This window comes from Apis cerana, linkage group LG6 (genome assembly GCF_029169275.1).
Source record: "Apis cerana isolate GH-2021 linkage group LG6, AcerK_1.0, whole genome shotgun sequence".
In the NCBI taxonomy this organism is placed as follows: Eukaryota; Metazoa; Arthropoda; class Insecta; order Hymenoptera; family Apidae; genus Apis; species Apis cerana.
Genome location: NC_083857.1, coordinates 16,086,809 through 16,114,802, shown reverse-complemented (window position 1 = coordinate 16,114,802; position 27,994 = coordinate 16,086,809). Strand labels below are relative to the sequence as shown.

At 24.3% G+C, this 27,994-nt stretch overlaps 4 protein-coding genes and 1 long non-coding RNA gene across 8 annotated transcripts; 2 read left to right on the top strand and 3 right to left on the bottom strand.

Annotated features, from left to right (window-relative positions):
* Window positions 1-9: 9 nt before the first annotated feature.
* LOC107999092 (rab3 GTPase-activating protein catalytic subunit) lies at window positions 10-22,023 on the top strand. Of its 2 annotated transcripts, none has more exons than XM_062076779.1 (14): window positions 10-314; window positions 442-724; window positions 827-963; window positions 1,089-1,302; window positions 1,389-1,797; window positions 1,956-2,170; window positions 19,020-19,077; window positions 19,425-19,512; window positions 19,705-19,843; window positions 19,954-20,134; window positions 20,483-20,582; window positions 20,684-21,003; window positions 21,090-21,293; window positions 21,528-22,023. In XM_062076779.1, the coding sequence occupies exons 1-14, from the start codon at window positions 119-121 to the stop codon at window positions 21,753-21,755; spliced, it is 2,772 nt and encodes a 923-aa protein (XP_061932763.1). In that variant the 5' UTR covers window positions 10-118; the 3' UTR covers window positions 21,756-22,023. The 2 variants fall into 2 exon arrangements, with proteins under 2 accessions (XP_061932763.1, XP_061932762.1); XM_062076778.1 differs by having other exon boundaries at window positions 19,702-19,843.
* LOC107999151 (vasorin) lies at window positions 2,587-18,086 on the bottom strand. Of its 3 annotated transcripts, none has more exons than XM_017058823.3 (7): window positions 17,604-18,086; window positions 5,331-6,205; window positions 4,911-5,226; window positions 4,184-4,761; window positions 3,674-4,106; window positions 3,380-3,556; window positions 2,587-3,311 (listed from the first exon to the last, which is right to left on the bottom strand). In XM_017058823.3, the coding sequence occupies exons 1-7, from the start codon at window positions 17,605-17,607 to the stop codon at window positions 3,028-3,030; spliced, it is 2,667 nt and encodes an 888-aa protein (XP_016914312.1). In that variant the 5' UTR covers window positions 17,608-18,086; the 3' UTR covers window positions 2,587-3,027. The 3 variants fall into 3 exon arrangements, with proteins under 3 accessions (XP_016914312.1, XP_061932765.1, XP_061932764.1); XM_062076781.1 differs by lacking the exon at window positions 17,604-18,086 and adding an exon at window positions 6,999-7,087; XM_062076780.1 differs by lacking the exon at window positions 17,604-18,086 and adding an exon at window positions 6,361-6,986.
* On the bottom strand, window positions 11,607-14,803 carry LOC133666343 (uncharacterized). Its single transcript, XR_009830398.1, has 2 exons — window positions 12,474-14,803; window positions 11,607-12,388 (listed from the first exon to the last, which is right to left on the bottom strand). It is a non-coding gene; the product is annotated as an uncharacterized LOC133666343 (long non-coding RNA).
* On the bottom strand, window positions 21,276-26,002 carry LOC107999149 (transport and Golgi organization protein 6 homolog). The gene is made up of 9 exons (XM_028667346.2): window positions 25,866-26,002; window positions 25,704-25,780; window positions 25,472-25,595; window positions 25,120-25,351; window positions 24,492-25,025; window positions 23,216-24,409; window positions 22,932-23,136; window positions 22,683-22,834; window positions 21,276-22,504 (listed from the first exon to the last, which is right to left on the bottom strand). Exons 2-9 carry the CDS (start codon window positions 25,756-25,758, stop codon window positions 22,211-22,213), a joined length of 2,790 nt encoding a protein of 929 aa, XP_028523147.1. The 5' UTR covers window positions 25,759-25,780; window positions 25,866-26,002; the 3' UTR covers window positions 21,276-22,210.
* Window positions 25,981-27,925, top strand: LOC107999150 (divergent protein kinase domain 2A). Its single transcript, XM_017058822.3, has 4 exons — window positions 25,981-26,586; window positions 26,705-27,005; window positions 27,128-27,258; window positions 27,364-27,925. The coding sequence occupies exons 1-4, from the start codon at window positions 25,981-25,983 to the stop codon at window positions 27,559-27,561; spliced, it is 1,236 nt and encodes a 411-aa protein (XP_016914311.2). The 3' UTR covers window positions 27,562-27,925.
* The last annotated feature ends 69 nt before the right edge of the window (window positions 27,926-27,994 follow it).

Here is a 27,994-nt window from a genome sequence, read left to right as displayed (position 1 = left end):
CTTTATAAACAACTACTCAATTGATAACGAATAAACGTCAAACATTTAACCTTAAACGAATCTATCAATTCGTATAAATAATATTTTAAAAATTATTGTATATTTAATATTTTAAAAAATGAATAACGTTGAAATTGAAGACTTTTATCACCATGATTTTACGACGGCTTCAGAATGGGAAGTGTTTATTGCAAGATTGGAAGAAATTATGCACGAATGGAAATTACCAAATACAAAAATTGGACCATGTTTAAAATCCGGAGATTTTGTCAACTATCAGTGGAACGAAAATTCGGAAAAACTTCATTTTGCTGGTTTGTTAATATAAAATATTAATATTTTATTTTGATTAGAATTCAAATAAAATATATTTCATATTTAGATGTCTTCTTTTCATTTAAATGGTGATATATAATGAAAACAGATTTTATTTTATTACAGATGCAGAATTTACATTAAAACATTTCAAATTGAAATTGGAAGATAAAAATACAGATAATCCTTTAGAAGAAAGCGATGAAGAAAAAGTACAATGTCACAAGGATGCATTAAATGCATCAAATGATTTTACTAGAATTGATGGAAATCATTTAGAAATAGCTCGCTATTATGGCATTAGAGAATTTCTTGTTTTACAATCCTCTAAAAAAGATTCTGTGATGGATGAAACTAAAATTAGAATTTTGCTTAGTTCTCTTGCAATTGCAGCAACTAATGCCAATTGGTAATTAAAAAAATTATTTGTTTGAAATTATATATTATCATATGATAATATAAAATTATAAATAAATTAATTATCGTAATATTAATATAATATTTATTTTAGTGATATACCTGCATTAGTACAAGTACAAGAACCATGGCAAAAAATGTATCTTGGAACAAGTATTGGAAAAGGAATTTGTACTCACTTTGATATGGTACATTTAAAAAAAGTACCTTTGCACTGCAAGTACCTAACTGGTACGAATACAGTTTTTAACACAAAAGTATAGAAGTAATTATATTAGTTTATGCAATTTATATAATTTGAATTGTATTACTTTTTCAGTAATATATGACAATTTCTTAATAGATATTATTTTTAGGTTTACTTGCTTTATTCAAACAGAAAGTTGGAGAAGGTTGTGGCACAAGACTAGATCCTGTGATGATATCTGTAAGATTTTCATATTTGTTGAAAGATTGGACTAATAGTACATGGACTCAAGAGCCACCAGATTTTGATTTCATGCAAGGAGAAACATTAGGTGTAGCTGAACTTGGAAAACTTCCATTTGGAGCAACATATGATCCAATTGCGTAAGATTTTTATATTATTTTTATATACAGCAAAGTAATTAAAATACATTAATTTTTGAAGAATTGATTTAATTAAATTATTATAGGGAGCTTCACTTATTTGCTACATGGCCTGAAATGTCGGAAAATGTAGTTGTCGATAGTGAAGGTTTTACAGATTTAGAACCACAGTTTGCCCTTGAATGGTCTGTGCAAGTAAAAATGGTTTCTTCACCAGTTTGTTTACTCGGAGAATATTTAACAGATTTTTTACATCTTTGTAATAATCAAAAAACTATAGTAGATTTATTGGGTGATGCTGTTATTTATGCTCAACAAGAAGATCAAGCATTCAGTTCGGTTTTTAACATATTAACAGAATCTAGAATACCAACAATTTCAACAGTTGTTAGTAAAGCAACTACAAAGAAAAATAAAGATATAGAAGGACCAATACCAGAAGAAATATTATTGTCAATACTTTATTTTCTTTTTCCTGATGCAGAAGAAAATTCTGTAAGTAATAATTTTTTTAATGTCATAATTTCAAAACAAATAAATAATCATATTTTTCAAAATATGATATTTTATTTCTATCATTTTCTAAAAACTATTGCATATTGATAGAAAAATAAATATAATTGCAGAAATAATTAAATTCATTAATGTTATAGAAAACTCCCTATGGTGACTTGACTATATTTAATGTGGATGAAGACCAAGGAAAAGGTGTAAAAACGTGTGCAATGGACAGTTTAGTATGGCGTCTTGCAGTTGTTGCAGCACATTGTACACATAATCTTGGAGGAGCAGCAGCATTAGCACAATTATGGTATGAATTCGTTCAAGAAATTAGATTTCGATGGGAAAAGAATATTCTTATATCTGGGTAAGTATTTGCACGTTTTATTAATTAATTGCATGGTAGAAAATAAAATATGTGAATCCTTATTTTAAAATATTATTATCTATTATTAATTTTAAAAGATGTGATATAATCAAGAAATGAGAAATTATTAATCATTTTTTTATTATTAATTTTTTCTTAATTTATTAATAATTAAAGTTTACTAATTCTAATTTATTAATACTAAAAGAGTATATATTTTTATATGTGTTTATTTTTTTAATGTTGAAATATAAAATTATCATTATTTAGAAATATATATATAAAATAGTGTTATATCTTTAGTAAAAAAATCTCTCATTGCCAGAACATATCACATGTCATAGAATATTTTAAGATCAGTACAATTTCTTATAAACATGCATCAACCAAACATAAAATATTAAACACAATACAGATCTTGATAGATACTGTTTTATGATACAGTCTTTGGATAAAAACTCATCCATCATTCATACATATTAAATTTGATTTACTTATTTCTATTATTTTTTTGAGAGATCGTGTGCTGAAACTATTCAAGTTTTTTGTTCAAGCACACATGGTATACTTCTAAATGTGTATCTTTAAACACTTTTTTAATATCAATTATCTTAAAGCTATATTTTAATGTTCTTCTTCATACTATGTCAATACATGTATTACACAGTAATACTTGTAACGACGTAAATCTTAGATTTTTATTTTAACAAATACTTTTGGCTAAACTCCGTTCTCCGAATCTTTTAAAATGTTACGTTATAATACAATTATATGAATAAGAGTTCAGATATTCTGGAAAAAAATTGAACACGTTCACTGAACACGTTTGAGCAAAATCACACGCACAGAATATTGAATCAAAGAGGCATGAGACCAGTCCTTGTAGTTGGATTGCGTGCCATATATATATCCATATCATGATCAGTCCAATTATTTTCTTCGTAATTATTAAGAGTATGTGTCGAATCGGCTATGCTATATCTGCTACCTGGTCTTGGTGGGTTTTGCTCTAAAGTACGATTGCACGATCTTGGTCTTTGTCTTCTGGACGAAGAATGTGGTGGCATATGACTGGGTGAGAAATTTGTTCGTGACATTCTATCAGAAGCTGCTGCTAAAGATTGTCGAGATTGTCTCAATTCTGCAAGAAATAAGATTAAACAATGATAAAAAGATTTTTTTTCATTTAACTTGAATAAGAAATCTTACCTGATCTTGTATTAGCAAGATTGGAAGATAAAGTGTTATTTCCGAAGTATCTTGTTGATGTGTTGGAAAAACTGTGCTGAGATTGACCATCGACGATAGAACGAGTTGATACTTTTCCACTATAATGTCCTGTTTGAGATCTGACATCATCGATACAGGAAGCTCTAGTTATCGAACCTAAAAATAGAAATTTTTAAAATATATATAAATTGTTGCAATAATTTAAATAATATTTTTCTTCTTTTTGCATTCCTTAAATAAATTTTCCATATTATTCGTATTCTTTGTCGATACCTTGTCGGTCTATGGGAAATATTCTTGGTCTTGGTATGCTTCTATTACTATATGCAGATACTTGATCCCATTCTTTCTGAGCATTATAAGCACTGAGAGTTGCCATTGATGATAACGGCCCACCAGGGCTTGGGGTCGGACCAACATTAGAACAACAATTTACTGGTAATCCAGCAATAGGTCCACCCATTTTTGTTTGATCAATACTATGAAGAGTGTGAAGTTTTCTGGCTCTTCGTCGATTCGCAACAATAAATATTATTACGGCAACCACTATAGTGGCACATATGGCTGCACTTGCAGCAATCGTAATCTTATCCATATTAGATGTAGGCGAATTTTCTGTTCTTACTTCTTTACATTGATTGTAAGGTACATTTGCAGGAGTGATGTTTGTTTCTTCTAACGATATCACACACACTACAATACATTCCTAAAAAAAATAAAATTTAAGTATTTAAATCTATATTTTAACATATGTTAATTAAAATTACAAATAAAATATTTTACCTGTGAAGGAACGTTCTTAATTTTGAATTCTCGTTCGCTAGCCTCTAAAGGAGGTGCCTGTTTAAAACTGTTATCCCCAAACAATCTATAAATTACTTTAAAACCTAAAATATTAGTCGCTTCTGTATCCCAATATATAATCACCGCATTATCTTGTCTGAGCACGTCTTTAACTATAATATCTTTGTCGTTTAACTTCGATTTGTAAAGCGGTGAACCAAGTACCAATGGTGGTCTTGGTTGATGTTGCTGTAATTGATCTTGGACTTGTTTTGGCGGAGATAACGTGGTTCTCATTATTACTACATTTCCTGTTCGTGCAACAGTTGGTCTGTTAGTGATCGTTTTCAGAGTAGTTGAAGATGGTGTTATTTCGATTTTTTGAGATTCTGTTGTGGAAGATAAAAATGTCGTGGTTGATGTGGTTGTTGTTGTTACATTGTAGAGTGCATTGATCGAGGATCGAGTAATTGGGTTATAACTACTAGCTATTCCAGCGGATCCAGTAGGTTCTTTTGTGTCCACGCTTTCTACTGTGCCAATTCCTACAATTTCTGGAGCATTTTCGCAGATCATTTCTAAAAAAAATTGTTTCGTAATATATAAAAAATTTCTAATAATTCTGATTTAGATAAAACATAATTAAAAAAACAAATAGAAAAATTAATTTCGAAAAAAAGAAAAAAAATATTCTAAACATTTTATAATTGATAATTATAAATATTACCTCCTGGATTGATGTTGTAAAAGCTTTTATCCTGCAATTTTTGTGGACTTCCACAGAATTGCGGTTTGCGTTCCCGACTGGTAACTTGCAAATCTCTCGTTTCTATCCATTCGACGATCCATCGTAATTTGCAATCACAAATAAGGAATCGACCTCCCAAACTCAAGCCTCGAAGTGTCCCATTCAATCGAGCTAGAGCCTCTTCTGGAACAGTTGACAAAGGATTTCCATCGATTGCCAATAGAGTTATGGATGGATTTTTTTGGAAAGCATTTACTGGCAGTTCTGTTATTAAATTAAATCCAATATCGAGCACCTAAATTAAAATAAAAATCAATACATTATAATTATCGTATAAATAGTAAATAGAATTATTAAATAACAATAAATATAATTAAAAATTAAATTAACGAAACTCACCCTAAGATCTTGAACACTGTTGATAGCAACCATAGGAAAGTCTGGAATGAGATTGTTCAACAAACTCAACGAACTCAATGTATTCTTAATCCCATAAAAGGCATCCGGCCCGATATTCTGAATCAAATTCCTCTCAAGATTTAATCCAGTCAACGAATCGAGTCCTTCGAAAGCTTTCATGCCTGCAGATCCAGGCAATTCTCTGATACTGTTCTGCGATAAATCGAGAAAAGCCAATGTCTTCAGACCTCTTAGTGCTTCAGGAACTTTTTTTTGTCTAGTACCTTTCAAGTTCAAGTTCTTCAGTGTTCTCTCTAATCCTCGAAACGCTCCAGGTGATAAAGTTACTTCGTTATCAGAAAGTTTCAGCGTGATTAATTTCAATCCTGTGAAAGTGTTGTCATTCACCTTTGTGATTTTATTCATCGAGAGATCCAATATAGTAAGATTTCTCAAAGTTTTCAAAGTGGCACTGGGAATCTCCGTCAATTCGTTGTCTTTTAGATTGAGACTCTTCAAGGAATTTTCTTGCCCCTTAAAGGCTTCTGGCTCGATCGTTTTAATTTGACAACCGGACAATTGCATGTTGTTGATTTTTACAAATCCAAATGAATCGTTCTTTAATACCCCTATGGTGCTATTGTTTATGTAAAACAAATCTATAGTAGTTTTCGAAACGTAACGCCGTATAGCAGATAATAGTTGTTCGTAGTTGACGATGTCACATTGTACAGATAATTCTCTGGCCAGATTGTAATCACAGATGCAGGAGCTTTCGAGATCAGCTATGTGTTGCGCCCATGGACAACTGGAGGTTCCTGCCACAGTAATGATTATGCTTGCAAATAGCAGCAACAGCACCGTTGGATGTATATCTGAAAACGTTTGAATTATTTATCTTTTTTAAAGAAAGATCTTTCAAAAAAGTATAAATAGATTTCTTTTAAAGAAATATATATATATATATTTCTTATCTTTTCTATCTAAATTAAATAATTTATCGTAAAAGTAGCACATTTAGAAAACCGACCTACAATTCAACGTATCAATCAATGAAATGCATATTTTCCAAATGTTATAATTTCTAGAAATTATTTTTAAAAATTCTATTGTTCATTTCTCTTCTTGAGAGGGTTGAATTCGTTAGAGAAAGTCAACCTGTTTCTCATAAACGAATACATGCGCGGAATGAATGCTTTCGAAATGCCGTGCATTACGTATTCTACAATTACACCGCCACTTATTATTGTTCAGTGGGCAACCTTGGAATGGATTATTACATCAAATACCATTTTTCAATCGATTTCACATATTTTCGATATTTACTACGAAGATGATGTTTATAATTCGTTCGACTAATTATTTCTATACAAATATTCGCTAATTTTATAAATATTAATTTCTAATTGATTATTGTTTATGAACTATTTGCCAATTTTTATATATATTTATGGTTAATTTATTTCTTTAAAGATACTCGTCAATTTTTGAGAATATCTTATCCCAGAGTGTTTATTTCTTGCAAAAAAGAAAATTAGGTTAGGTTAGATTAAAATTTGTTTATAAATTTTTGCTTATTGCTAAATATTTCTAAATGTTTGCGGTTATTATGCGGAACTCGTAAACGATTTCTTGTGTGGATGTGAAAAGGAAAAATGTTCGATGTACTATATGTCGAATGTAGGACTGGGATACAACGGTCAACGAGAACCGTGACGTATGAACAAAGTTGTGGAGCCTAAACGAACCGCAACAAGCAAGGGTCCATAGACTGAACCCGTTACGAGTCAATGGCCGCAGTAAACGTATGTCCTTGCCATCAAACTCTATCGATGGCACTCGACCAATGATGTACGAATTCCTATCAACGCAATATCAATCGTTGTTTTTTTATATTTCTTTTTCTAATCTATTATGTTTTAACACACACTATATTTAATCTTTTGAATTGTTTCTAAAATTATACATATAGTTTTTATTTATGAAAATTGTGAATATTTTTTTTTCAACGAGTTATTTTATTATTACTATAATTTTATATCATATAATTTTATATGAAATTATTTCGTACCAGTTTTATTAGTATCTACTACAATTTAAGAAGTAAGTCAATTATAGATTGAAAGGAAAATAAAGTTCAGGTAAAATTGAGATTTCCCTTGTGTAATAATTCCCTTTCTATTATTCGTTCTACACTTTCCAATATTTCTAGAAAAAAATGTCTGAATAATTCCATTAATCAACCTTGATCGTTATAAAAAATACTAGATAATTGTATTATTTCTTTGATTGTTACAAAATTTTTCGACAAATTGATTATTAACTTTTTGTGAATAATTGTTTACAAAATTATTTAATTTAATTTTTTTTTTTATTAACATTCTTATGAAGATATCATTTCATTTGGTATTTTCCACATTATTCATATATATATATATATATATATATATATATAAACAGATAAAAGTTTCAAAATTTTTAAGTATGATTAACATTCTTTTTAAACATTTTATATTTTTCTAATTTAATAAATCTATAGTTTGAAACAAAAATGAGTGAAACTCAAATGTTCTAAATTTTATGCGAAGAGAAAAATTTTTACTTGTGATATTCATATTATTGTAATTCTATTCAATAATTTAAAGAGAAAATCAAATGCAATTCAAATTACATTCGATAAGTAATTATAAGTCACGCAATGTTTTAATCAAGAAACTATAAAGATATGTAAAATCGTACAAAAAAGTAGAAATATTTTCATGAGTGCATATAATTGTAATTGTATTATATTAATAATATAATATAAAATTAATTAATTTTCAAAATAATAATTTTTAAATTTTTTATTATTTCGATTATATTTAAATATTATGAAAAAATATAACGTATTTCATATATAATTATTTCTCTCTATCTGTGACATTAATTATTTCATATGATTACAATAACGTAATTCTACAAAAATGAAACGTAAAATCTAATAAAAAATACTTTATTAAAAAATAAGATAATAAATATTTTTTATATCCGTTATAATAATTTACAATACCTTAAAAAAGGTCAATGTTTTATATATAATAGCATCATCTTGATTCAAATAACCTAACAGCGTAAATTAATAAGATTAATAACCGGCAATATTATTATAGAAGTAAAGATTCCGGAACTTGTTCGGTTGGCAGGATCGTCGAATTTCTAGAGCAAAGTCAACGATTTGAGTCTCATTATGGGTTGAAGGAAAAGAATAAGAACAGATCAGAATACTTAATTAATTAATGTGTTCGTCACGCCAGTAGATCTTGGAATACTTGTTAATGGGAGCACAGGAGCGCTCACCGTATATTTTATTTCACCATTACCGCCATCTATTGCTTAGCCAATTTGATAATTAATAGCAATTGTTATAAACGATTAGCATAGTTAGTATATATGTACATATATATATATATAATTTATAAAATATTTATATTGATGTTATGTACTCATAATTAAACTTTAACATATCTGCAATATTAATTATTTTACATATAAAATACATAAAACTAATATAATTAGAGAAAGATATTCTTAACATATTTTTAGAAAAGAATGAAAGTTTTTTTTACAGTTTTTTTTTTATGAAGAGATGTATGATATATAAATAAGTTCTGTTCATGAATTGATGATTCACATCGAAAAAAATCTTGTGAAAATTTATAAAAATGTAAATTCTTCTATGAAAAAATAAATAATATGAATATAATAAATATAAAAAAAATAGAATGAATATAATAAATAATATAAAAAAAATATTTGAATTTATGAATTTTATTTATACATCTATCAGATCTATTTTGCAAAAATTTATTCAATGAATTATAAAATTATAAAATAATATATAAAGTAATTGAATGGAAAATACTTAATATCTTAATCATCAATTCTACTCTTACTGATTAACATAGCATGTATGATTATCAGACTATGACAAATGATAATTCCTTACCAAAGATCTTGCTATTATAAAAAAAAATCAAAATCTAGTATAGAAAATAATTACGTAATTATATTTTCAAAAAAATAAAATATCATAATTAAATGATTGTAATTGTTTAAAAAATTTAAGAAATACTTAAACTACTTCTTAATATAGTTATGTACAATAGGATACTGTACATAATATTATAAAAATTCAGATAGTCACATAACTTCATTCTTTCTAAAAAACGAAAATAGTCAAGTGAAAGTTATTCATTATTACGTGGTATTTGCAAATATATCTGAGATCATTTGGTACAGCAACATTCCATTGATGTACTTGACTGGTTAACCTTTCATTGAAGAATAGAGAAATTACTTAGCGATCAATTTGCGGATGTTTTTAGTATTGCCTTGTGTATGAATCATACATACGTCATAATTATTTTATATTCAATTTTAATTGATAAACGTACATATTAGTAAAATTGAATTTATTTTCGAACAAAGAATTTGAGAATTAATATTTCAAGAATTGAATATATTCTATTAAATAAATTACTTTAAAAATTTTTTAAAATTTTTAAAATTGTTAAAAATTTATAAAATTTATTTATAAAAATATTATATTATTTTTTATAATAGTTTAAAGAATAATAAGATAATAAGATAATAATAAAATATCCAACTTTAAAATTAAAAAAATATATTCGAAAATCTGAATTTATATATTTTTTTAATTTTTACAGGATTACAGAACATTTCAATGTTTTTCAAAGTAATTTAATCTAATTTTGGAAAAATTCGAAAACATGATTCTCAATATTTTTTAAACTTGAAATTCGAAAATTTTTCTCTTCAAATATTTTTATATATTTCGCGATATAATATTTATGGTCATTATGTAAAATTTTTTATTATTTCATTCATCCGGCAATATATGGAGAAATATAAGAGGCACGTGGCCAGTTCGTATGTAGTTGACTATGGAATTCGCGCCTTTCACTTTCGTTCTCTTTCGATTTTCCGTCTTGCTCCTATGCACGAAATATCGCGGGCCATGTTATTAAAGTAGATTTATGCAAGATAAAACATAGGTTTAGAATGTCGATACGACATTACTATTAACCATAGGTCAGCCAGTGTCAATATTTATCACGGATAGATAGTCAATTCTCACGGTACTGTTCTATATTTTTTTGAAAAGTTTTACATGTATATACAATATAATACGAATACAAACATATTTCTATTATTTTTACGTGATTTTATTTGTTGATTTAATCTTGTTAGATATGTTGATTGAGACTTATTCTAAATTATTCTTAGTTAAGTTAGGTTAAGTTAACGAATATTTGTTATATGAATCAAACAGCATTATGAATTTCTTTTTACATCACAGCTTTTTATATTTTATTATAATATTTATCAAAATAAATTTAACTTATTATTATTATTATATCAATATAGTTAAAAACCTATGGATGGAATTTCGAAAGTAATAAAAATAGAAAACAGTATAATTAAAAGTTATGAAGCAATACAAGTGAAAATTTAAACATAAACACTCCCGTGGAAATACAAAGATGATAAATCTTTATTACGTATAATATTCTCACGTGTCATACATTTTTCCCAGTTACGAATGTAGAAAATAAAATTGTACATTAAGAATACTAATATCTTCTTTGTTAGAATTAAAATTATAATTATAGAATTATAATTTTTTCTGCATAGAAAAAAATTAAAAATAAATAAATTAAGAAAAAAGACTTATATTTTAAAAATATTTAATAGAAGAAAAAACATCAAATTAAATTCTAATATAAAAATAGAAATTAAGTAAAATCAAAATATATTTTTTATATTATTTCTTTATTTATTTTTAAATTCCAAAAAAGAATTGTTTATAAAATTTAGGAGAATTCTTTATATAAACTCATTGTATTAAATTTTTAGTATCTATAAAATTAAAAACATAGTATAATTCATTTCGAAGTAGGTTCACGTTTCTTTAATGGTATTAGAATAGTCGATTACTATTTAAACAAACAAATAAGAAAAGAAATTACTTAGAAGAAATTTGATAAAATGCCAAATATTTTCACTCTTTTCACCGGTTTAAAATTCTATTACTAAACTTTCCATTAAAATAGACCAATTATAATAAAAAACAATATAAATAAAAGAAATTATGGTATATTATTATTAAAGAATATTGTAATATCTGTAATAATAATATTTAATATTTAAATATCATTTAAATATGTAACTAATAGATAATATTGAAATAAACAATATAAAAAAATGAATAGATACAATTGAAAAAGAAGAATCATCTCTATTTTTATTTCCAAAAATACAAAATACAATTTTACGAAACATAAAATTTTTTATTATTTCTTTTTGGATAAATTGTTTATATTTTTCGATTTTTATCTCATGAAAACTGTTTATACGAATCTTCACGATCTGTCAGACTTTTCATATTCTTGTAACGGTTCGTGCCTCCAGTTGGAACAGTATGCGAAACGAACCATCGAAGTACTGTTATCCGCTCCATCTCACAACCTAGCACACTCCACAGTGAATGAAGAATTTTCTTGTGACAAAGATCTCTGCATTATTCAATATCAATGTTAATTCAATCCTATCGTTTTTCTCTATCAATCTTCTATTACTCTACACTTTAAAAATTAAAATTAAATATTTATTGATACTATAGAAAATAGAATGAAAATAGATAAAAGTTCTTTATAAATATAAAAAAATAAATAGATACAATTAAAAAAAAGATCAAAAGTTATTTTGCATTTAATGCATAACTTAACCTAAAAATTTTACGATTAATAATTTTATATAAAAAATATTTCTATAATGAAGATGAATATTTCTGATAGTATTATTTATTTAGTATTTTTACTCAATATTTTTGTTGCTACATTAAAAAACAAAAAAAGGTGAAAAATCTTCGATTTTTTCGTTTGATCAACTTTTCTACTCGCATGCCCCTAAAAGTCCGCAGAAAGGCACACAGGTGGAATTAGTGTCGCGCAATATCAGGTTTATTTCGTAACTCGTAATTACATTGCTGAAACTGTCTGGCAAAAGAAAAAGAAAAGATATTTCTCTTGGACATCGCGGATGCATTCATAAGACAGGATATTGCTAATAATACTAGCATACCATTTCTATGATTGGTGTTTTATTGGTTCCGCTTATATCCGATGGGCAATCATTCATTCAAGAAATCAAACGCGAGACATGTGTTAAGTTTCTAACAAGTGCGAATGACGTAATGTAATACCGTAGTCGAAAGCGGTTAACTGGTGTTACTTGACAAATATTGATTACATTATTATAATATGATGTGACAAGATCAAAAAGATTAAAGCTTTTTTTTTGTTTTATTTAGCAATTTTTTAATTGATCAAATTGAAAATTATATATTATTTTTAGGATAGATATTCGAAATAAACAGAATTGATAGAGTTTATATATATTATATGGCACGATCATTTTTTAATTTTTAATATAGATATAATTAATAAAGATAAATAAAAAACAATTAAATATAAATGGTTGAAAATCAGATTATGGAAACTGAGATAGAGAACAAATCGAAGTTCACACGAGCTAAACAAATCTTACAGCAATTTCACTATTTCCTCCTATTAGAAAGCAATAGACTTTTTAGGTGTTAATGATCTTCCGCGAATATCGTTCCACGCTTTATTTGACACGTACGCTATATTTATCACAAATTGCTTTACTAATCAATATTGTTTTACTAGTTTCATAATATTTGGTAAATTAATCTATGATTATTACGTAATTCGTAATATTATATGATTTTAATCAATATTATTACATTTTTATATTTTTGCAATCAGTATGAAATATGTATTTGTTTTAAAATAATTTTAGAAATGAATTATTGTTTCATATTCATATTTCAATCAATTTTAACCGTTTAACATTATTATCTATTTCATTATATTTTTCTATATCTTTCGAATTTTTTGCTTTTTATTTTTTTATTTATTTATTTTTTTTTTCATTGATATATGCGCGATGGAGTGAAAAGGATATTAATTATATATATACCTTTATTATATATACGTTATACATTTAATTCTGAGAAGCCATATTATTATATCTCATTAAGAAATGGTTAGAAGACCAGTAATTATTAATAATATAATAAACATAAAAAAGATTATCAAGTATAAATCAAGTATATCGGGCATCGGATAAATTGCAAAATTCTCTTCCTTTGAAAAAGATGGGAGAACAAATCTTATTGTAAGTTACGTTGGAAGAACGTAACGCCGTGCGCCTGTTTGTTTCATTGCACGTCGTGAGAACGTGATACAATGAACAACCGAACGTGAAACGCACAAAGGGAAAAACGAAGGCACAATAACTAGGAAATGTAGGATCATCATTGCGTTAATTACCGGATTCAAAAAAACCATCACAATCGTTAGAGCAATCGCTTTTGTGATAATTGTGAATCTTTTTCTCAGCACGCTGATTCGCATTCGAGTCGTTCACTTGTCAGTATTACACAAACTGAAATTTCATTAATAATTATTTTTCAGTCAAAGTATATAATTTTAATATTTTTAAAAATTTTTCTAATTTTTTTCTTAATATTTTTTTCATTCCCTAATATTTTATTTTCTCGAATTTCACACGTAAAACGGCAACAAATGTCGCATTTTTATCGATCGATATTACTCGTTGATAATCGGTGAGCACCAAATCCATCTGCAATTATGCCATCAGTCCTATGACGGAAGTTAAGAAGCGGTTCCGGAAATGAGAGCTCCGTCGGCCATACTAAACTCAGTTTCCCTCGACCTTTCCAGGATGTAGGTTAGCATGTACTGACTTTTAGTCTGAATTCTATGATAACTTTTACGATTTCTAATAATTTTTTTTTTCGAAATATAATTATACATAAAATATTAATATCAATAAACAAGTACATTCAAATTATTAATCAATATAGCAGTACTATTTCAACAAAAAGAATCATCGTTAAAGACCAAAATATCTTCACGAACGATCATCATTATTCATCAATTCTATTATTCCTTAAATGATCATCTATTCTATTTATTCATTCGTCTCATAGCGTAAAAGAGAAATCCTTCGTTTATTAACATTCACTTCTGCAGTTTATTTTCCCAAGTATGCAAAAAACTCGAACGATCGTGTAAGTACACCGTATACCTTTCTCTGAACGCAATACGAAGCAATTTCAAGCCTCGCCACCGCAGATGGAATTGCTTTCAACTAGAATCCGCGTGTACTATGCTTACCGATCATTTCCTTCCGAACCGATAAGAGAGAGAGAAATAAAGAAAGGATAAAGATAGAGCTCAATCGATAATCGAAGATATATATGTGTATATATATATATATTTTTTTCTTGATTGTTTAATTCTTGCAATAGAAAAAAAAACAGATTATATAGATTAATATATATATCTTGCGTTAAATATACAGTATTTATTTATGTATATTATTATTATAATATTTTTTTTTCACATTAAAATCGTTTCTATAGAAATCTCGAACAGCAATGGATTAATTTATATATTATAAAAAAAATATTAAATAAACAAAAAAGAAAGTTGAACTGTAGCTAAAAAAAGACATAACATTCTGTTCTTTGTTAAAAGAACAGGGAATATGATATTGATATTACATTCAATGAAGAAGAAGAAGAGAAGAACAAGAAAATTTCTTATTTTATTTTAAGAATCAAATTAATATTATTCGTGCAGATAATTTATCATTTCAAGAATTTTATATAGCAAAGTAAATTATATAATTGACACAGTAGTACATAGTTAAAAAATTTATCAAGTATTTATTCTTAAGCAATTATTTTTAATAATAATGATAAAAGTTTTATAATTCATATTACAATATTTAAAATATAAAATATTTTGTAGAGAATAGATATCTAGTCGGAGATTTCAACGCATCGTTCTCGGAATAGAAAATTATTACGTTAACTGGAATATAGATATTGCTATAGATATAATTTATGGTAATTATGCCACATTGTGAGTTCATTAATTACGAAATTCTCAATATTAAATATTCTCATAAATATCTTATATGTATATTTTTATTCTAAGCACGTTTCATTTTACAAGATTAAAATTTCATAATTACAAAATAAAATTAATCGAAATAGAAGAAATCAAAAAAATAAAAAAATAGAATATTCTGAAATACTTTGATCAATATATTTAAAACAATCATATTATTTCTAAAAGAAATAAATTATTAAATTTAAATTCGAAAGAAAAATTAAGTTATTATTTTAAAAACCAAACAAAATAAAAGCGCTTTTCATCACTTTTTGTAAACATAATTGTAAATATTATATATCGTTTTCTAATCTAAGGATATTATAGATCTGTAACCTATAGAAGTGCAAGTAATGAAATAAAAGAATCGAGGAAAGAGAATAGTATGGTTCGATGGTCATGGCGAGCAAGCAACTGGGCAAGCCAGTATCGCCACGCTTGTTGGACTTTACACAAGGAAATTGTAGAAATTTCTTCGTAATAGTTGCCAGATAGGACGGAATTATCATAGTCTTCAATTTTTAGCGTAAAACTATGTAGAACAGGACGTAACATTTTTCAAGGTTTTTTTCTTTTATAAATTAATTATTATTCGAGAATTGATGAAATAATCTCTTTCTTTTCCATACCATAGTATCTAAAAGATAATTATATTTTAAATTTCATCCAGACAAAATTAAAACTTGAGATACACTTATATCTTCCATCGATTTTCTCTGAAATTTTAAAATATTTATCGATAACTCAATTGGAAAATTCTATAAAATTTGCGTTTAAAATTTATTAATAACAATTTTATAGGATAATAAATTCAATATTTTTTTTATTTAAATGCATGAACGAATATTCTAATTTTCTGTAATAAAAATAATATATCATATAATATCAAAATTTGTGCTTAATTTTTTAAAATATCTTTCCTAAATTTTTAATATATTTATTAAATAAAATAAATCTGTTGCAGTTTTAAATATACAAAAAAAAACATACAAACAGTACAATTTAATGTTAAAAAAGTTGAATGTCAAAGTTTTCACAAGCAAAACAATTCTCTTAAAGTCGATAAAGATGCAAGATATCTATCTCTTAAATTTATCCTAGCAATGTTATATCCTCCCATGTAAGTAAATACATGGAGAAGCATACTATATATGTTGGCCTCGTGTAGTACATGGTTCAAGGTCGGCCAGTACACGCTGAAGACGATACATGAGGTATGCGTAGGTGCATTCACCCTTTGAAACTTGCTGCTATAATGTAACTATACTTGTTCGAACTGTAAGGGATAAAACAGCAAAGAATCTATCTATGTAATATCATGCAGAAATTCATAGAGGAATTTTTATTTAATAGACCCATGTACTTTTTTTCTTTTTCTTTTTTTTTTCTTATTCAATGTATCATCTCTAAACAAGCAGCACAATAACACAAACATTGATTATGATGATAGTGATCATTTATATGATCGATGATAAATGCGTAATATAAATATATTTTATTTGATAAAAATTCCTTCGTGTTTAAAAAAATTTTAAATTCGAATTTAAAATGCTTATTCTCACATTCGACAATTAAAATTTTTGTTGATCTTTTATTTATTCATTTATTATTGTATATTTATTTTATAAGATAAATTTTCTAGTTTGCATTATTATTATTATTATTATTATTATTATTTAAGAAGAAATAATATAAGAATTAATAATAAGTTTTAAGTCACTTAAAATAAAAATAATTCTGGATGAAGATTGTACCGTTAAGTATTTTAAAATTATACATGTCGTATACGCTTAAGATTGTATATTGTAAATGAGCGCGAAAATTAAATTCTATAAAGATTAAAATATAAAATCACGGCAAAAGATATGTTATTATAAATTTGATTATAAAAAATATATTTAAAAATAGAAAAATTTCGTATTCACGCTGTAGAAAAAAGATCAAAATTATCTAAAAAATTTTTAACATCTAAAATATTTAAAACTGAGAATTAATCATAATTAAAATTAGAAAACTTAAAACTTTTAAAAATCAGAAGAAATTGGAAATAATTAAAAATTTTTTAATATGAAAATATTTTAAAAAAAGAAGAAAAAAGAAAGAATCAAAATTAAATAAAAGTAAACAATTCGTATTATCAAATCAACTTAACATCTATATCCTTAAAAAACTAGTTTAAAAAACATATATAGAATCTACTTACTCATATTTGTTATTATTAGTTTACAGCTTGTTATGATCCATGACGTGTTCCGGCCAAGCCGAATTTTATTATCACCTCAGTTTTAAAAGAATTATGCAAAAAAAAAAAACGTACAAAGAAATGAAAGGCGGTCTATTTCATACACGAATGAGCGCACTATGAAGAATGCCGTCAAAAACAACGGCCTCTGTTGACGCCACCTGTTGTTACTGCCACCCGAAATGAACTTATATTCCCAGTTATACACTTTGAATTATCTTTAATCTCATCATGTATATAATCCGTTGCATAAATCATCTAATAATCGTATAATTCAAATTAATTTTTAAACAATCGATATGAACACGCGTGATCCTCGAACTGTGACACGTTTGATACTGGGAACCGTTAAGTTCGTCTCGGTAGCATCGGCATCACGGTCTTCGACTAGACTGCAAGAATTCGCTGCTGTTCGATCCCCCCAAGAATCTTGTCTCTCTCTCTCGAAGCGATATAGGCTGAGGTAGGGCAGAATAGTATACGAGCCTTTGGAAAACGAATCTTCAATAGTTTTTTCGATCGTGAACCTGTCCCAATTTTCGACGATTATCGATCAGATCGATAGTTATAGTAGAAGATATAGTAGAAGATATAGTAGTAGTTATAGTAGAAGATAACAGCAAAAAAAATAGAATTGTCTCATTCCATTTCTATTTCATATTTTATTCATATTCAAATTTAAATTATTTATAACTTAATAAATAAATTTCAATTGATATTTTTGTATATTAAATTTTGTTATTTTAATAAATCTCAACAACAATTTTTTTCAAAAATTTCCTACGAATATATTAATATTGTATATAATATATAATTATATAAATTATTCGATTTTTTTTCAGTTTACATGATCATTTTTAATTAAAATTTAAATATTAAAAATTTTTAATTGAAACATATTTTAAATATAAAAGAATTTTAAAAAAATAAAATAATATAAAGATTTTATTAAAATGTATCTATAAATATAAATTTCGCTATCATTAAATCATAATTTGATTTTTGAATTTAATTATAATAAAATTATTATTTTATTATAATAATTATTAGTCTTGAAATATTTATAAATTATTTCGATGAATTTTTTTTCATTTATACTTTTTAATTATAAATACGTATAATATATATATATATGGTATAAATAATAATATTTAAAATAACATTTATTAAAATTTTTATATTACATTCAAAATAATATATTATATTAAAATAATTAAAAAAAAAACAAATTCTTATTTATTCTTAGTTTTAAAATATTTATATAGAAAATATATTTTACATTAAAAAATAAATATACGAAATTAAATTTTTAAAATAAAAATATTACATTCTTAAAATTATGATAAAAAATCCATAATTAAATGTTTTTTTTATTAGAGTCAGTCCTGGTTTTCCAGATTCAGTAAGAACATGTATATTGCATCAAAAACTTCAGGTAAAATTCATTTCTTTTAATTTCAAAATTTAAAAATAATATGTTTATCTAAATTAATTTAATTTTAATTTAATGATATGATATATATATATAAATTATATATATTATATATATATATATATATTATATTATATTATATATAAATTTATTTTATTTTAAAATTTTAAATAAATTTTTTTTGATTGAAATTTTAATTTCAAAATAAAATTCAAAATAATTTTTTAATTTTTATTTTTAATATAATATAATAGTGATCAATATCAATATTAAAGATATCAATATTAAACTTTTTTTTATGTAATTTATTAATTATTAATTATATTATTAATTATATTTTATTTTTTTAGATGATGAATTGTTGTATTGAAAAAAAGAAAGCAAGGGAAGAAATGGCACATAAATCTCAAAGTATAGATACTGATGAATTTGAAACAGGTATATAATATATAGTAAAATTAAAAATATATTAACCGATTTTATGTATTATATAAAATAATATTATAATAAAATTAATAATATTAATTTTATCTTTTTAAAGAGAAAAAATAAATTTTGCTTAATTATTTAATTTTTTAAAAAAATTCAATCCAATAAATATGTAATTTATAATGTTTCTAATTTTAGCAGAATCAGAAGAAGAAGAGTTTTTCGAATGCACTAGTGAGGAACCATCAAACGAGGACGATTCAACAAGGACACAGCTGAAAGCGAAACACCTATTATGGAACAAACCTGCAGGACGATTAGCCAAACATCCCTCGCTCAAGTATATAATTTATTTTTATTTTAGTGTTATTATATTATTATTATTATTATTATTATTATTATATAATTTAAAAAAATAAATATTTTTATAAATAATTAATTTATGTTTAGATTAATTCAAAGTGGAGATCCTCTTTATTTGCCGATAACGCAAGATCCTGTACCAAAAACAGAAGATCAACTTGAAGAAGATGCACAAGTAATGATGCAACTTGGAACTGACAAACATGCCTCAGAAATGCGAGCTAGATTAATGAGTGCTTCATTATTATCTGATATGGAATCTTTTAAAGTAATAATAATATGATATATATAAACTTATAAAATTAATTTTTTATGCTTAGGAAAAATATAAATATCTTATATATTTTTATAGTTTTTAAGAAGAAACATTTAAATCAATATAATATTATAAATAATTTATAAAATAATTAAATAAATAATTTAATTCTAAAAATTAAATTTCATAAAAATAATTTTTTTTGCTATAAAAAATATTTTAAAAAAATTTTAAAAAAATGAAAAAAATTTTGTTTAATTTTTTAAAAATCGATTAATTACTTCTAGTTCATAGGTATAGATAGAATTTATCTTTTGAATATTTTTTTATAAAATAATAAAAACAATTTAACAAATGTAGGCAGCAAATCCTGGAGCAGTTTTAGAAGATTTCATCCGTTGGTATTCTCCAAGAGATTGGATTGAAGAAGATGAAATAGATGAATGGGGTCAACTTAAAGGTTTTTTTATTAATTTGTTTATATTTTGTAAATTAGAATTATAAAATAAAAAAAAAATTTTTTAAAAAATCAATAATAATGTAATTTATCATTTAATGTAGGACATTTATCAGCAAGAATGTTAATTCCGAATAATCCATGGTCTACAACTTGGAATTCAGCTCAACCTGTACCTGCTCATCGACAGAAACGATTATTTGACGACACAAGAGAGGCTGAAAAAGCTTTGCATTTTTTAAGTACAAAACGCATAGGTCAAATTGCTCAACTTCTTTTACCAACTTTAACTCATGCAGCGCTTCATACTTTAAGCGAACAAAAACAAGATGCTCTACCAAATCTACTTGATGTGGCATCAAGTATACTTAATAAATTACAATATGCGACGAAACCTATTCATCAAAAATTATATATATATGAGGTATCTTTAAATTATATATTTATAATTTTTCATTTTATATTTTATCAGTAAAAAAACAATAAAATTAAAAAATAAATTAATTTTAGGAAATTTTTCGAGATATAGAAGGTATAGAAGCTCTTGTTGCTCAAGTAAATTCGTTACAACATAAATTAGGTGGAAATAATGATTCTAAAGAATTTACTTCATTTCTCGTCCAATTAATGCGTGGAAAGGAAGTAGAAGTACCAGATGGATCTAGAGGAAATATCGGTTCTCGAATAACAACAATGTTTAGAGATGCTCAAAAAGTATTATATACTTTATTTTATTTTAGATAATAACTATTTTTGAATCATTTAATTCTTGGCATATAACAAAATTATTAAAAATATAAAGAATCGAGTCTTTATAATTATTTTTTTTATATTTTAATTAATTTTTAAATTTTTTAAATTATAATTACAAAATTCTTAATTATTTATTAAATTAATTTTAAGTTATATATTTCAAATAAATTTTAAATGATAATTCATATGTTTTAGGCTGCTCTTGTAATGCCTTCTCTCAACATTAATCCAGAAATAGATACTGTTGGAGACAGTAAATTTAAATCATTTCCGGAACCTTGCTGTAAAGAATTTATTTTACGTATCGTAACACCACGGCCTTCACCAACATCAACAGCACAACCCCAAAGATTATATGTCAGTCTCAAACGAGATGATATTCGTTTAGCTGGATTCTTTTCGGAGGATACGATATTTTTGTAGTCCATATTTCAACATTTTTTTAACAATTAATTAATGATTACTAGAAGTTCAGTTATTTTTATCATTTTATGTTTTTCAGTTATTTGAAGTATAATATTATTGTTAAAATATATTTTCTAATTACATTAATTCATTTGTTTTGATTTTCATATTAAGTGTATACATAATTATTTCATTGTTATACATAATTATTTCATAAAATAGCAATCAATTTAATATAAATGATATAAAATATATAATAAAAATGATGAAATATATAAAATATAAATATAAGATTTTTTTCTTTCTAAGAAACTTATGTTAGAAAAAATTGATTTTACTCATTTATATTTAAGATTATAATAAATAAACAAAAAATTATATATTAAATAATAATATAAATATTCTTTATAAAAATCAAGTTATAAATATTCTTAAATAATATTTTTCAGAATAATTATTATTATTAACTATCATTATGATCCTAACAAAAATATTCTTTTTTCAAGTTTTGGAGCAGAAAAAAGGAAATCTTTCATTATATAATCCAATTCTTCCAAAGCTAGTTGAGCATGTAAACGTAACACTGTATCCTCATCGTTGTTTCGTAAATATTTAAGGCCACGATATAAATCAACCAAATCTTTACTGAGATTTGTTAGAGTATCTTTTCCAAGACCACGAAGTAATAAAGTACTAACCATTACTGCAGCTCGTCGACATTCAGGATTTTTATCTGTTTTTATAATACAACTAATACAATAGATTACCTAAAAGTATTATTAAATTAAAATTCATTTGTAATTTACATATTACACAATTAATATCTAATTATATTTTAAAATATAGAATGTTTAACTAAGCTTCATATTTATGATCATATATCATGAATTTATTTATTATATATTTAATTACAAACTAATTTTTTAGATATTTTATTAAACATACCTCAATGACAATATCTCCTAATCGAAAACCTAAAACCTTACACAGTTCGCCTAAACAAGAAAGACTAGATGCACGTACTAAAGAATCTAAATCTTTTGTAGCACATAAGAATCCATTTATTAAAATATTTTTATAAGCTGATGCCATTTCACCTATTGAGTAATATATAAGTTGAAATTTTTATAAATAGAAAAAGGAACTATAATAAAATATTACAGTAAAAAAGTAAGAAAGTATAATAAGATATACCTAAAGTTCTGGTCACTTTTACAAGTATTTCTCCCAACTTAGTCCTAGTTTCTACAGTTATTTCTCTTGCTGAAACATGTTGTGGCATATTAATATATTCCTGTACTAATATTTTGATAACCACTTGTGGATATGAAGTGGCTAAAACACACAATCCATTAATTGCTGCTAAATATATAAATGAATCTTCATGTTTCAAATTTTCCTATAATAAAAAATTAATAATATATGTATAAAAAATACATTATAGAAAATTAAAATTAAAAAAATTCTTTTTACTCAACTGTAAATAGTTGTAAAAGAATTGCTTTTCTAGCCATTGCATATGGATCCATATTTTCAATCAATTTGGTAAGAGTTATAAGACCATGTGCACGCACAGGTAGTAATGGATCTATGAGATCTTTAAGCGCTTGTTCAAATTTGTTCAATGATTTACAATTCACTGAGAGATCCTCATAATGTTTTTGTTCAGATTTACCTTGAGTTTCAATCAATTTTATCAATTCTCGTGTTAATAATAACAATTGTGATGAAATATATTTGGAAATACAACATTCTTTTAAGAATATTACAAAATCATTGAATATTGTCCAATTTAAAGGTTTTTTCCTTTCATTCAAAATTATTTTTATTAACATTAGACTGACATACAAAATTTCACAATCACTTTCATCTGAAGAAGTCTGATTTTTTTTAATGTATTGATTAAATAATGATTTTATAAAACAAAATAATGATGTTGGATTTTCAACTTGTGCTTCTTGTACTGCAGATATATTAGCTAAACTTGATAGAAGTTTTATAGCTGCTAATTGTTTTTTAATTTTATCAATTATATCATCTTCTGTTTCTAATAAATTTTGCTGATCTAATTCTATAGAATTCGATAGAAATTTTAGTAAATAGCAAAATAATTTATTTGATAATACTTCTATAGTAAATGTTAAATCAAATAAACTATCTGCAAATTCTTCATATTTATAAGTCTCATCAATTCCTATAATTTCAATTCCACCTGATGGTCCAAACTTTGACTTTAAACGATTTCCATAATTATTAGTTATATTGTGTCCAAGAAATACAGCAAAAAGATTATTTCTTAATGATTCTTCATATAAAAGTAACAATATAAGTTGTTTAATTTTAATTTTTTCTGCACAAGCACTTTGCCTAAAATTATTATATAATGAAAATAAAGGAAGAGCCACATGTATTAAAAGTTCACAAGGTAATTGTTTAAATTTAGCTTCCACAGTTACAAAACATTTTGTTAAATTTTCAATGCATTTTTCTACTTCATTTTCATTTTTTAATACATTTTGATCATTTTTTGAAATTTCCAATAATGGACTACATATTACTGTTATAATATTTTTAAAACAAATATTAGCATTATATTCATAAAGTGCAGTAATGCAACAATTTGCTATTGTTGTTGAATGCTTAATTGGTGTTGATGTTAAAAGATTTAATAACTGAAACAAATATAATTTATTCTGAAATAAACTATTTAAGAAAATAAATTGAATTATTACAAAAATAATTTGTAAAATATACTTGTGCACATATGGATTCATAATATTCATTAGAATTATTTCCATGTGATGTAGCTATTAATCTGGAAATAATACCCAATTTATCCCAATGTTCTCCAAAATCCAATACATCTTCACAAATAGCAGTTATAATTGAAATAATTCCATTAGGTTGCATAAGTTGTTGTGATAAATAATGACGAGTTTTACGTTGGAGCCATTTTGGTGCTTCTTTGATACCAAAAATTACCATTAATTCTTTCATGCTTATAGATAAAGGACAAATATTTAAGAATTCATGAAGCAAACATATAAAATGTTCTTGGTCTTTTTTTAATTCATTATATAAATCTTCAGTCATTATAAATTCATCCTTGCTTCTATTTTCTGATTGATTAAATGTATTCTTTTTAGATGGTTTCATCAATGGAGCATAACTTAATTGTAAAAGTGCAGCTAATAATGGTCCTACTTGAGCAAGTATTGCAGGACGAAACATAATTTCATTGTATAATTGTATGAGAGAATTAACTGTGAATTGTAATCGTTTATATTTCTAAAATAAAAAAAATATTTTAAATTTATTTTATTTATATCTTGTATTTTGTATTATTATATTTATATTTTAATTAATTTTTTGAAATTCATACTTGTAAATCTGTTAGTTTTTCATTACAAATTGTCAAAGCTCTGGGACATAATTTAACCATGTCAACTCCAACCCCAGGTAAAAGGCAAGGTATAATTCCCATTGCTGTTATTAGTTCTATGCAAATTTTTAAAGTATGGAATTCTTTAACACTGAATAAAGATTCATTATTTGTAGAACCACATATATTTATATTTTGTAAAATATGTATAGTAATACATATATATTGATATCTAAAAATATAATAAATATTAGATATATATATTAAATTTAATTTAAACTATTTTTATATATTTTTGTAAAATTTTAAATAATTTATAAAAGAAAATTATCTTTTTATAAAATAACCTTACCTAACATCAAGAGATTCATCTTTATCATAAATACTGTTATTTAAAAATTTATTATTTTTCATTAAAATTTGTTTTACTTTTTGTAAAATATATTGCAATCTTTTGTCAAAATCTTTAATCTTTTCTAAAACATATAAAATAATAAAACTATTATCAAAATTTGTTATATAATATAATATGATATAAAATTTATTATTGCTTTATATAAAATGTATAAAATATTTTATCATACCATTTTCAGTCTTATCAGTAGTTGTCAAATGAAGTAATATTTCATAATAATCCATATCTTTATTTATTCAAATTAACCTATTATTTAAAATATATATATATAAATTATATATAAACACAGTTACTTTACTTACTTCATATCGTATATATTTATAGTACTTACATCAATCATATATTAAGTTCAACATAACCTCTAAAGATAATATTTTATAATATTTATATTTTAATAATTGATCACAGTTTGTATAATTAATCACAATTGTAGAAAGTTTTAATATATGATTTTATCATACATTTATAATATATTAAAATTTAAAAAATGGGAATTACTATTTCTTTTAACAATTTTAATAGCATTAAAATGGTCCACAATTATTACATTTCGACCAGATATGAATCGTTTGATGGAATTACATAAATGTCCATTATGTTTTGGTACTTCTGCGTGTAATTATATTCATGAAATAGATATTACATTTCATGATTTTTATTCCGTGTTTTCTTATTTTTTCGGAGTAAAAAATGTATTTTTTGGCTCTTTTAATAAAAATAGGGTCGTTCTGAAGAAATTGGCTAAAAATTTTGAATTAGATGAATTTGACAGAATAGTTTGTGAAAATAAAAATATTTCTCATATTTGTACAATAAATACAAAAGATGTAGATGATAATATTAACATCAATTTTCATAAATTCATTGAAAAAGAAGTCAATTTGAATTTTATAAAAAATAATTTTAATGGTTTAAAACTTTGTCCTACAATCCAACATTTAGATAATTTTTTAAAAGATGTATATCGTAATAAAAAAGATATTCCTAAAAAAATATTTGATATTAATATCTGGACACTAATTGTTCTTAATCCTGAACCTCTTTTTCTTCAGGTATATTGTACATATATTTATACATTTTCATAGAAATAAAAAATCTAATAAAATTTAATAAAAAAGAAGCTTCATGGAATAAAATAGAAGAAATAAAATAAAACAACTCTATTTATAGATATTATCTGCAGATAAAGATTGGCCTGTACCAAAATATTTTGGTGCTTGTGGACGCATTGTAATTGAAGAATATATTGGATTACCATTAACTGCTTATTATAATGAACCATGGTTACATAGAGCTAAAATAGCTTCAAGTCTTCTAGATGCAGCTTACAAGTTTACATATAAAAGCAAAAATTTTGGTTTTTATTTAACTGATATATCTGCTGATAATATAGCAATTGATATGAATAATAATGCAAAATTTGTAGATTTAGAAAATATTATTGTTGTTGATAAAAATATTGTTCCTGCAGGTAATTTAAGAATTGTTATTAGAGAAAGAATAAAATATTATAATAATACTACTATAATAAAATATAAAATAAAAGAATTAGATTTCAAAAAATTTAAAAAATTTTTTATATATGTTATTTAGAAAGATCAACTACATGGAATCAATTACAAGTAAATACTGAAAATTTTAGTTGTCCGGAATGTCTTGCATTTTCTTCTGTTGATATATGTAATCATAAAGTTAGTGATCACAATTACTATGCAATATGCAAGGTTGGTTCTTATTATTAAAAAATATAATACTAATTTATTATACATTTCAAAATTATTTTTGATAAAAAATTTTTCAGTTTTATATAGAATATTTTATATTTACAGATATTATTAGCATTAAATATAAATAATAATATACTTCCTGGTGGGCTTTTACATGATATACCTATAGAAATATTAAAAAACTATCCAGATATACAAAATCTATTACAACAATGTGTAAATCCTGTATCATCTAATAGAATATTAGCTGGGATACAATTTAAAAATCTATTAGATATTATAATACAAAATCAAACATAAAAATATAAAAATTAACTAAACTATTCAATTAACTATATTTAAATATATAAAAGTATTTAAATTAATTCCACAAAATTTTCATATATAATTAATATTTGATTTTCTGTATGTATAAATAAAATGTACAATATAAGTAAAAGATGAGATTGAAAAATTAATTATTTATAATATTATATATTTATAATAAACAATAATTTTTTATTGATTATTTTTTATGCTTTCTTGGAAATTTATATAATATAATATTGTTAAAATAAATTATAATATAATTTATATATATTTTTATTTTTATAAATAAAAGAATTAAAAACAAATGTAACAAATAAAAAAATAGATATAATAAATAAATTTTATAAAATACAAATTTTTATATATTTTTTTTTATAAAAATATTTTCTTATTTTTTCTTTATAAAAATTCTTACCTTTCTTTA

Coding starts and splice junctions, on each gene's coding strand:
- LOC107999092 (XM_062076778.1), top strand. CDS start 119: ATGAATAACGTTGAAATTGAAGACTTTTATCACCATGATTTTACGACG. Junction 315..441: donor GGAAAAACTTCATTTTGCTG/GTTTGTTAATAT, acceptor ATTTTATTACAG/ATGCAGAATTTACATTAAAA. Junction 725..826: donor GCAGCAACTAATGCCAATTG/GTAATTAAAAAA, acceptor TATTTATTTTAG/TGATATACCTGCATTAGTAC.
- LOC107999151 (XM_017058823.3), bottom strand. Junction 4,762..4,910: donor TTACAACATCAATCCAGGAG/GTAATATTTATA, acceptor AATTTTTTTTAG/AAATGATCTGCGAAAATGCT. Junction 3,557..3,673: donor ATTTCCCATAGACCGACAAG/GTATCGACAAAG, acceptor TTCTATTTTTAG/GTTCGATAACTAGAGCTTCC.
- LOC107999149 (XM_028667346.2), bottom strand. CDS start 25,758: ATGGATTATTATGAAATATTACTTCATTTGACAACTACTGATAAGACT. Junction 25,596..25,703: donor TACTGATAAGACTGAAAATG/GTATGATAAAAT, acceptor TATATGTTTTAG/AAAAGATTAAAGATTTTGAC. Junction 23,137..23,215: donor TTCTTTTACAACTATTTACA/GTTGAGTAAAAA, acceptor TTTTTATTATAG/GAAAATTTGAAACATGAAGA.
- LOC107999150 (XM_017058822.3), top strand. CDS start 25,981: ATGATTTTATCATACATTTATAATATATTAAAATTTAAAAAATGGGAA. Junction 27,006..27,127: donor TAAAAATATTGTTCCTGCAG/GTAATTTAAGAA, acceptor TATGTTATTTAG/AAAGATCAACTACATGGAAT. Junction 27,259..27,363: donor ATTACTATGCAATATGCAAG/GTTGGTTCTTAT, acceptor TTATATTTACAG/ATATTATTAGCATTAAATAT.